The 11,278-nt window shown below is 38.9% G+C and overlaps 1 protein-coding gene across 2 annotated transcripts; it reads right to left on the bottom strand.

Annotated features, from left to right (window-relative positions):
- On the bottom strand, positions 1–10,969 carry LOC110988955 (cilia- and flagella-associated protein 68-like). Of its 2 annotated transcripts, none has more exons than XM_022252974.2 (3): positions 10,629–10,969; positions 4,309–4,393; positions 1–2,861 (listed from the first exon to the last, which is right to left on the bottom strand). In XM_022252974.2, exons 1-3 carry the CDS (start codon positions 10,848–10,850, stop codon positions 2,722–2,724), a joined length of 447 nt encoding a protein of 148 aa, XP_022108666.1. In that variant the 5' UTR covers positions 10,851–10,969; the 3' UTR covers positions 1–2,721. The 2 variants fall into 2 exon arrangements, with proteins under 2 accessions (XP_022108666.1, XP_086986892.1); XM_087130766.1 differs by having other exon boundaries at positions 10,675–10,815.
- Between the last annotated feature and the right edge of the window lie 309 nt (positions 10,970–11,278).

Below are 11,278 nucleotides of genomic sequence, written 5' to 3'. Positions count from 1 at the left end.
TGATGTTTATAGTCAAAAGGTTTTATTCAAGTCTATGGGCATAAGTTTGTTTCACCAATGTACTTGCTTATAACATCATTGATTGATGACATTTATTTTTTAGTTCGATTTTATATTTGTCACAATTCGTTACATAATAATCTGGAAAAAAAGAGTTTTTCACTTCCTAATTATTCATTTCAATAGCCCTACTAGTCCCAAATCCTCCGGTTTCAATTTGATTTTACGTACACGCTAGGGGGTTAGGGTTGAAAAAGAGATACCGTGTTTCAATGAAGGTAATAATTTTAATTACATGTACCGGTATAAGGTCACTGAAGTTCAACTTTCAACCATTTAATGAATGGCATTTAACATACTTGACTTACAGAATACCTGTACATGTATCTCAACTTTTAAAAGAACATATTCTAAAAAAAATAACATATTCTAATAATCATACTGTAGTTGACTGGAAACATGTTTTTTTTTATGTTAAAAAATTTAATGCACATTTGCTTTAAAACCTTTCAAAGAAGAATTTTTGTTCCATTACACATGTACTTATAATTGGTTTTGAACCCTCGTTGTTAATGACTGTGAAAATGAAAATTGAATGACATAAGCTCTGTAATTCCTCAGTTCTCAAGTCATTATACTAGACAAGATTAATCTAAAAAGAATAAATACAGCCAAACATACTGACATTGGGGAAGTACCGGTAAGTGGGCTTTTCACATTGTTCTGCCTGAAATTTCTGGTTTACACTTGTAGTGTACTGTTCTGGTTCCAATAACAAACATGGGGGAGTAGAAAGGATAAAATAAAGCTTTTTAAAATGTGAATTACAAAACAGCCACTTGATCCCCAGGCTGCATTAAAAGTAGATGAACATCTGCATTTGAAACAAAAATGTGAAATCATTGTGCAATAGCTTTATGCACAGGCCTTTTTAAAATTTGTTCTTTCAATTCTAGAGAAAACTGCCCAGCATTAAAACAGTTGGAACCCACGTTAAATTATGAAGGATCTGCTTCGGTGTGAAACAGCACAATGTACATGTACCAGTTCTTGAAGTTTTAATCCATTACTTGAATTCACTTAAGGAATCATGAAGTTTTTGCACAGTGAGAGCACTTCGTTGATTTTCCATGCACATGTCCACATACAGTTCATCCTTCCCAGGACCAGATATTATTCTGGATTTCACAGGTGCACTGAACCATGGAGCACGGTTGGTTGATTTCAATCACTTTGATTTACATGTAGTTTTTGGGGGGGTTCAATAATTTAAATCGACTTATTTAATTTTTTGGGAAAAACGGCAAAAAATGTTTCAATACTTGAATTCTTTTTTCCTGATTGGAAATGTTTGCAGGTTTTGCACATTTTAAACAACAAATCACCCCTATGTGAGCCTTCCAGTTCCTACTAGCATGAATGCACACGTGTTACACACAATCTGGGTTGGCAGGATTATTTTTGTTCAATTCCATCCACTTGTTTTGATTTTTGGATTCAGTAGGTGAATTTCATGCAAAAGGACTTATCATAATGATTTAATTTTACTTCATTTGAATTGCCCACTTCAGAGTTTGACATGGTAAAGTATCAGTGAACAGTGTACATCTACCTTTTATATACAGGTACACATGTATTTTATCGAGATTAGAAACTACATGTACAGTCATTATTTAGTTTAACTAAAACCACTAAGTACTCCTTAATAAATGCCCTTAAGAAAGTGATGTTTAATCAAACCTCAGTCATTGCTCTGTGGAGCTGGATCAGAAACAAAATAAGACTGCTTTTTGCACATAAAGCAAAGAAAAAGACCAACATTTTGTACCTGCATGTACGAGTACATAAAACATGTAAAATAAATACATGTACCTGTTTATGGCATGTTTGTCACTCAGTAGTCAGTTGATGCATGTATACGTACCCAGTTAACAAATTCTTGTGAACTCCAGTTTTGTCAAGAGTTCGGTTTAAATTCAGGTGTGCACTTTATCCTTGGTACACAGGTACATGTACTTGTCTCATAAAGGAAGTATCTTCCTCTGCGGGTGTATGTACCAGTCATGCCAGTAGGTATTACACTGCATGCCTTTCATCAAGGCTAAGACATGGTGGTTTGTCATATTTAATCAAATTTCTTGATTAACTTTCTTAATTCAATCCAAATGTGTTTCACTTTGTAACAAAACAAATAAATAAAAGAAAACTAAATACACATGCTAATTTTCTTGCTTTTGAATAGACAATTGAGCCAACTTGTCTCCCATTTTGCAAAAAAAGTCTGATTTAAATTTTGAAAAATCTGATTTAATTTTAAAACTTATTTTTTAAATTGAAAAAAAAATAAATTAAAAAAAAACAACACTGCCATGGGGTTGCATTTTTAAAGGGGACTTCATAATCACCTCAAAGGAGCAGAGTGATGAATGAATAGCTAAAAGGCCGTAAAGTTACATTATACATTACACTTTTACTCTAAATTTCAATGTATACATCCAAACAAGAAAAATGTCTTTAACATACATGTACAACAGGTCAAACTGACAAAAATGGACACAGACGGAATTCCTTCACTTTACGAGGAAAGATAACACATTATGAATGCTTGTCATGTTTACATTCAATAAGTCTGAATACATGTAACTGGCTATATATAGATTATTTGAGTGCAATTATTAAATACAAAGTGTACAAACTAACTAACTGGTAAGTATAGCCTCACTATGACTTAAGGGGTGTTGTCCTCAGTCTAGGGTCGACATATGCTGCTCTTGATGTTGTCTGGAATGAGTTATATTCTTGCTTCATTCTAGGAGGATCTAACTCGGGCTGTGATGCTGGAAATGCCCGGGCTTCACGAGCTGACATTTAAAATCATAAGAATTATTCTTTTTAATGCGAAAAATTAAGAAATGTTATTATTTTATCGTTCACAAGGAAAATTTTCACATATTGCTCACTGAAGACATTTTTGAGAGAGAATTTCTCATTGGACTTCTGCAATTCACTTGCACTGTACAGAGCAAAGAAGCAACAATGAAATGAAATTTAATGTACATGTACTGCAGCAATATATTAAAATTCCAGTAGTTATTTGTACACAGATCAATGCAACAATGAGGTTTTCTGCCAAAAGAAACTGATCCCAGTTTTGCCCATAAATACTGATGTCCATATTTGCATAAAAAGCACCAAAATGTCCAATAAACAATGAAAGCTGAATTGAAAATAGGGTAAACTGAGACAGAAACTTGTACCGTATTTCAAGGGATGTGTTTTAAAATGCAAAGCAAAGGCATACCGGTATTTTTATGGCCAAAGTTTCAGTTAGTATGCACTTTAAAGCCACTTTTGTTTATGCTGAATGCTATTTTTTCTCTACCGACTGCCAAAGCTTGACCAAACAGTCAAACTTTGTTAAAAAAAAATTGCCATTTGAGAGACAGTTGGAACCCTGTGCTCATATACCAATGTTGTTTTCAGCCATAGATAATTTCACTAATAAATTCAAATTTATGTGCATACATTGCCATGGCGGGCAAAGGAGTGAGTGACCCACTGAAAATACAGTACATGTAGTGGTGTGCAAACATGAAGATTGTTGAACCAGAAGATTGTTTGTAAAATGACATGAGAGGTTGTGCCCATGTACATTTATGAGTAGGCCGCTCATGCTTTTTGCCTCAGAGGTACATGTGTGAATAAATTTGAATTTGTTAGTGAACTGTTCAACTTAGATCTTCACAGTAAGTACACAAGACAGAAATATCATCTGTTTTACTGAATGAGAATGCTGCACCTGTACATGTATGTACACTTGCATTTTGGAGGCAAGCACTATACTACCGGTAGATTGAAGTTCTTTCATGTACATGTATATGTACGAGGGTACACTCTCTCACAATTTTTTTAAAATAATCTCAGATGACATTTCATCATAAGAATGGTGAAGTACAGTTCTGGACAGGTTATAATTGCATGGGTACAATAGCATACACACTCATGCATGCATACAGCCTTGAACTCACACAATTACTGCAATGACAATGACACAGCTCACACATTGCCCTGTAAAAGGCAAACCTACATGTATGTTGTCGGCAGTGCTATTTGAGGAAAAAGCTTGATTGCTCATTAAGTAAGTTGATTGAAATGTTCTGAGCTGACTACCACTGAGCACCAGTCAGTCTGTTCAATCAAACAGGCATGAGCATGATTGAGGAATGGCTATTCTGTTACACACCCATAGGAACAGACACCATGAACAGAATCAAACTTAAAGAGAAATAAATCATGGAACGCACAAACCTGCTAAATGAACAAGTGAATGAGGCAGTGATTTCCTTTCCATTTTGTAGGAATCATCATAGGTTGTATCAAAGTAGTGCTCAAACTGAAACGACAGAATTTGATCATAAACAATACTAATTCTCCAGCATGTTAAAATATCTCAACTGATGAGAGTATGACCCTACTATACCAATTTTATGAAAATATTCCTCAAAAAAATTAAAGTAACGTAGAAAAAACTGTGTTGCTTAATGCTGAATTATTCTGCATGTTTACCCTTACCAGTGCAAAAGTAAAGAGTGCAAAAATTATTCACTGGACTTTGAAATGTGTTCCCTTCTTTCAGTTGAATTGTACCAGTATATTGGGTACATATTTGCACAACTTTCCAAAGTGAGACTTTAACATTAGATACATTAAATATCAAATTACTGGTATTCTTCTAAATGCAACGCCCAAGAATAACATACGTGACTGTCAGCTGGTCTTTTGAACAAGGCGCATAGGAAAAAACAAATATTTCCCCAACATTCGCGCAACGTCATCCCATTTTGTATGCATGTTTTTCAACATGTCTCTGTCTTTCGATGAATAAGTTCAGCTAAACTAAACGTTGTTCCCTTAATTTAGTCAGTTTTAAGTGAGTTGACGGCTCTGGAGTGGCAGCTGTTGTGTGCATTGGGAACCAGTAGAATCTGATTGAAAACAAGTCACAGCAAAATTCTTATGCAGCGCGGGCACAGAGCAAAGTCATTTTGCTCGTTTACTGATTGTGCATTCAGCTTGTTCGTGTGTTGGCTTTGTTGACGTACATGTATCATTTTAGAATACAGATGCAGATATGCAAATAGCCTTACAAAAGCCACACAAAATTGAGTTTTCCATAGGTTTGTGCACAAACATGGATGTGCCAAGCAGGCATCACTTTGTACAATATAAGTCAGTGCTCTAGTTTGGCTCTAGTCACTGGCTGATTGACTCTAAGAATGACAGGGTTTAAAATTAATGGAAGAATCCCATTAATTTCAGCACATACTTGTACATGTACATGCATGTGCGTAGCCAACTCAGCTTTTTTTAACACTGACACTACATGTATATCGCCGACCGTATTTGAGTCCAAAATGTTAAAAAGGCGATTCATTGAGTCCAAGTTACTCGGACTAGCCTAGGCCTAGCCTACATTTTTATTTAAGGCTTGTAGGCCTGTGATTGGCTCTACATGTAGGGCTATGGATGGAAATGGGTCAACTAGCACCCGGGTTAACTTTTACTCCGGTCAACGTGTACCCCAAAATATGCACCCAAGTTAACTCGTACCCAAGTCAACTCGCACCTGAGTTAACTCGTACTCAGGTTGGTTTATACCCGAGTCAACTTATATTTCCCAAGCCCAGTCAGCAGAGAATATGCGAAGCAGAATAGGGGTTTTGATGCTTGCATACATTGATAAATGTATAAGGTTCCTTTTACCAGTCGGATTTTGTTGAAAAATCCCCATCATGTTTAGGAGGTAGGACATAAATGGCAGCTGACTACAACGACCCCTGAACACAGATGTTCCACAGATCCCAAGTTTTTAAGTCCCAGCTCTACATCACGTCCATCTTAGGTTGTTATCTTGTATGGCTTGTATAACTTCTGCTCCATACTGTGCAAAATACCCTTCGAGGCTTATAAACGCGCTGGCGTAGCTAGTGTTGGCAGTGTGCAACAATTTAGTCTAGAGGGTGGGTGTGATTTAAAAGGGCCTTGATATCCAGGGTTAGTAGGCTGGATTTAAACGTACCGACAGTGGAAGCTTCCAAAATGAAGTGAGGGAGTTGGTTCCATTCAAAGACTCTAAATGGATTACGCATTAGTATTTGTAGCAGTCCTTTTTGGCATGAAGAGGAATGAATGTGGAATTTGGTGCACAGCCTCTAGTTAACCTGATGGATGTTATGGGAAGTTTATCATCCTAGAAAGCTACTAGGCTGTTCAAACTTTTGTGTAAGAAAATTAGCCTGCAAAGTGCCCGCCATACTTCCAGGGCATCCGGTCCCACTCTAGTTTTTTTAATATGGTTGTTACACTTTACGTTGAGTATTCTCTTGTGCAGTTTTATTCGACTTTAAGTGTGAGTCCCAGATACTGCTGTGATATTCTAATCGGGGGTGCACTAAAGACTTGTATGCTGTGGCTTTGACTCACTCACTGCAATTGTGTAAGTGTCTCTAAAGAAGTCCCAACATACTTACTGCTTTAGCAGTGATTTTTGTGGTGCTTCCATTCCAAATTGTGTGAAATTACTACTCCCAGGTAAAGGTGGTGTTTAGTAATCTCAAGAGGAATGCTAAATATCCATTTTGTACTGGTAAGACTGGGGGCATCTTTTCTGAGTAATGTGCATGAAAAGGCACTTAGCAATATTAAAATCATTTGCCATGTTTTAGACTAAATTTGCACACAGGTAGGTTGTTGATGTCGTCTTGCAGAATTGCAGAGACTTCATCAGATTTCACTTGACGATAGAGAATACAGTCATCTGCAAATACTTGCACATTTGACTTGATTGGTGACGGTAGGCTGTTGATGTAGGTCAAGAAAAGCAACGGCCTGAGGACTGTGCCTTGGGAACGCCGGATACAACAGGTGCACTAGATGAGAATGATCCCTCAAGTACATGCAGGACTCTTTGGTGACGGTGAGTCAAGAAATTCTTGATCCAGGTGTGAAGTGATCTCCTGATACCTAAGTAATTTAGACTATAAATTAGTCTTTGGTGTGGGACTTTGTCAAAAGCTTTGGTAACGTCCAGTAAAATGAGATCCATCTGACCTTGAGAGTTCAGAGACTGCGCAAGACTGTTGATGGTGAATGCTAGTTGTGATTCACATGACTGTGATTTTTGAAATCCGTGTTGAACATCTGTGAGGAGGTTGAACCCAAGTGGTCCATAACATGATAAATTATACATGTTATACATGCATGCTCTCGTAGTTTGCAAGGTAGGGAAGTCAGAAAAATTGGTCTGTAGTTGGCAAAGTTAGATTTATCTCCTTTTTTGTAGAAGGCCTTGCACCGAGCTTGAGGGAGGGGAGGGAGCCTGTGTCCAGGGATTTCTGGAAGATTATGGTGAGTATTGGCGCAATGGTGTAACGACATTCCTTAAAAATTCTATCATATTGGGACCTGCAGCTTTATTGACCTTGATTGATAACAATAAATTGAGTACTCCTTCTTCTTTCAAAGTAATGTGATAGATGTCTGGGATGAAAAGAGGTCGGAGAGTAGGCATAGAGCTAGTGTCCTCAGCAGTAAAATCTGGTTTAAACTGGTCATTTTATCCTTGCACTTTTTCAGCAGGTGATGTGACAGTTTTTCCATCATTTAAATTAAATGAAGGGATTCCCAAAACATGGGTTTTTTTTGTTTTCACAAATATTTCTAGAAAAGTTTAGTGTTTCCAGACTTGAGGCTCCCATCTGTGACTTCAGAGATAGTAACGTCGATATTCTCTGCGAACAGCCCTGTCTGTTATGCGCTGGAAGTTTTTGAACGATTCCCAGTCATGTGTGCTACCTGACTTTTGAGCTTTGTTGTCCTTCTGCTATTTCTTGTGTATTTTCCTTTTAAGATCATTGGTAATCCATGGAAGTGAGAATCTAGTAGACATCCTTTTCAAAGGGATATTTGTATTAATTGATTCTTTCTTGAACGTGATCCACAATTTCTCAGTGGTACTATTCTTGATAAGTGTAGTGTTCAGTCTGCTGTGTAGTGCTTGAAAGTCTTTAGAGATTTGACTCATATCATCTTTCTTGTAGAGATAAACTTTCCACTTGACAGGTTTATTTTTCACAGGATGGAGATCAGCATTTACTATCGCGAAGCTGTGGTCACTGATGCCTACTTTAACTTCAACACTGTGTACTGTAGCGATGTTTGAAGTAAAGACCAGATCAGTGATGTTGTTTTCTCTGGTTGGCTCAGATAAAACTTGTTGAAGATTATGCTCTTGCGTCATGTCCAGCAGTAGTTTGCTTGTGGTGGCATGCCTACCTCCGGCATTAAAAGTGTTAGTTTGCCAATTGATCGATGTCAGGTAAATTACAATCACTAAGGAGCCATACATAAGAGTGGGTAGGTATTTTGTTAAGTGAACTCTGGAGTTGCAGAATATACTGACTATCAGTAGACGGTGGTCTATAGATGACACCAACACACAGCGGCTTCAGGCCCTTGAGCTGAATGGTAACCCACATGATTGGGCAGTCTGTGAAGAGATCTGATCCGTCAGAGGAATTTGTAGTCTCCAGGTCAAATAGTGAAAAAAAGTGAGCTGGAAAAGTTTGGCATACCGCACTTACATTGTACATGTATAACAAATCCAAGTGTATGATGGGGGATCTACATGCACATGGCAGTTGAACACTTCTTTGCTCATACCCATGCAGTTCTTGTGCACCCATTGAAAGCACTGTTCACACTCCAGGGCATCATCTTTCCATTTGGTTCCTTTGTTACAATACAAGCATAGATATGAAACCAAAGAGCTAACAGTAACAGATATATCACCAAGGTTCTCCCCAGGATTTTTCAAAACTGTGGGGTTTTTCCATTGTGGTTTACCAAAATTTTGCGAAGCCATGGTGTGGGCCCATGGGGGTCGGGGCCAACCCAAGGGCCCCGAAAATTTTTTGACTTTGGATGCACTCAGCAGCATTTTTGAGCATTTCCTGGGCTTTTCAAGTACCTTTTCCCAGGAAAAAAATAAGAAATTCAATAATTTTTGTTTTAAATTTTGGATATTTAAAAAACATGCAACAACTTGCAGGCCTAGTGGCTGTTTTAATCAACAATTTAAACACCCGTAAATTCAGTTTTAATTTTAATGCATGCTTCAACCTTTGGTTTTTGCTGATCAGACCTTCCTTCACCGGCACCTTCTATGCACGTGCTACAGGTGGTTGCTTCGTCTGCCTTTGGGTTTCCCTCAGCGTGGACTGCTGATGTTATTGGGTTAAAAAAGAGCTCAATCTTTGATTGAGTTTCTGCCATTGTGCCATGACAAAACGCGGTGAAATGGCAACGAGAAATACAAATGTATCGTCCCCATCCTAGATGCCATTAAAATTGTTAGAGAGGGCTACAGCTGCCCCCATGAAAAAAAAACGTGTATGGGGTTGGTGTTGTTAGTCCTGCAAAAAGTGTAGCATAAAATTTTAACCTTCGTAAATGCAGCCCCACTAGCGTATTGAGCACACAGCACAGAGAAAACATATATGCACACGGGTGCATGTACAAAGCCTATTATAGAAGTTCAGATTTTATGCGACACAGGCCACAAGGAACGTTCAGTGCCGATGTACACGTACGGTGTGTAGTGTGGCCGCCGACGCGTGGTGCACAATGCATGTACATGTACTATGCACCGATAGGCTACCTATAGTATGTACATGTACACGGAAAAATGCAGGACTATTAACTGCTTTTTTGTCTAGAGTTTCTGGACATGCAATCTGCATTATGTAAGATAATTCTGAGCCATACTATCATATTTATACTGTGCGTTTTGGGGATGAAAAATTGGGTATCGGCTCGTTTTTTGCGTATCGGGCAGAAATACAGGTGTAATTGCGTATCAGGCCCGATACGCAGGTTTGTACATGTACGTGGGGAAAACCATGTTATCACAATCACATGAATCAATGAGTTTGAAGAAGGCCCCGGATTTAAGTTCGCGTTGTTTGCAAGAAGCAAGAGAAGCAGAACGTGTGTCCTCGAGTTAGGATTTACTGACACTATGCAACTTCTTGGTGATGCAGGCCTGGCATTGCGTACATAGAACTGGAACAAACTCACCCGATCTGTTCTCGAAAGAGTTGGGCCTGCTGCCAGATGACCATGACGACGAGTACCACAGAACATGGGTGATGACCAATGTTCGAGGTCAAATTTCGGCATATCCAATTTGTTAGACCATGGTTGGGCAGCAAGAAAACAATCGTAATTCGTTAGGGTCACAAATGCGTGTTGACGAGGGTCTCGTACCCTGACGAGGGTACAGGTTGACTGGTCTAGTTGACCCGGGTAAGAGTTGACTGGGGTACGAGTTAACTCGGATACAAGCTGACCCAAAATCCTGTGGATGGCTCTCTTTTGAAATTGAAATCTGTCTCTTTCCGACAATGACAGAGACAGATTCCAAAAGAGAGCCATCCACACTCCACAGCCCTACGTATGGCATGTATGAGGCTAGCCTACTATTATCTGATTATTGGACACGCAAAAAATGAGGAATTGGATGGTCCGAACTGGAATACTTTTTGTTCCATTTCAAAGTCAACACACACCTGTGATGGTAATCTTCTTGGCACTCTGATTCTTTCAATGTCAAACCTTTCTTCGTTCCAGTTCCCCACGAGAGTGTTTGGCGAGTAGCAATCTTCCTTTGTCGTTGTCCTCCATCCATACTGTTTAAATTTGGACTCGTCAGAGGTGTGATTCCATACCTCACCTAAACCCGAGGCCCGAACCATTGAACGAAATGCAACTTCATCTTGTGTAGTAGCCATGTCTAAAATCAAATTTCTCTTCGTACTCAGAAATCAACAAGAGAAGACCAACACTTCGCCCAACTTTCAATCGTCTGACGCGTACTGTACGTACATCTGTGCGTAATTTGCGTGTTGTCAATGCACGAGTTCCGCTTACTCGTGTTGCCACTAGCAACAGGAAGGGTAGACTTAATTCAAGTAGTAAGTGCTCATGTTAATCTCCCATTCCAACCGCTATTGCTTTTCCTTCATATGGAATTCCATTGCTGCCATTTTACGCGGCGCATGTGGGGCATTTTGACCTGGACCTCCCTACACTAGCTTCCGCCGTCGACGGCGCATTGTTGCGTCGTGCTGGCGCATTGTTGCGTCGTGCCGTCGCATTGTCGCGTCGTGCCGTCGCATCGGAAATCTGTGGAATTTGGAGACTCAGCATGGTGTTCGAT

Source organism: Acanthaster planci, linkage group LG20, assembly GCF_054643075.1.
Source record: "Acanthaster planci isolate LZ-2023a linkage group LG20, COTS_SCS, whole genome shotgun sequence".
NCBI classification, from domain to species: Eukaryota; Metazoa; Echinodermata; class Asteroidea; order Valvatida; family Acanthasteridae; genus Acanthaster; species Acanthaster planci.
This window is presented reverse-complemented; position numbering and strand designations above follow the sequence as displayed.

Coding starts and splice junctions, on each gene's coding strand:
- LOC110988955 (XM_022252974.2), bottom strand. CDS start 10,850: ATGGCTACTACACAAGATGAAGTTGCATTTCGTTCAATGGTTCGGGCC. Junction 4,394..10,628: donor CAAGAAGATTACCATCACAG/GTGTGTGTTGAC, acceptor CTGTCGTTTCAG/TTTGAGCACTACTTTGATAC. Junction 2,862..4,308: donor TTCACTTGTTCATTTAGCAG/GTTTGTGCGTTC, acceptor TTTAAATGTCAG/CTCGTGAAGCCCGGGCATTT.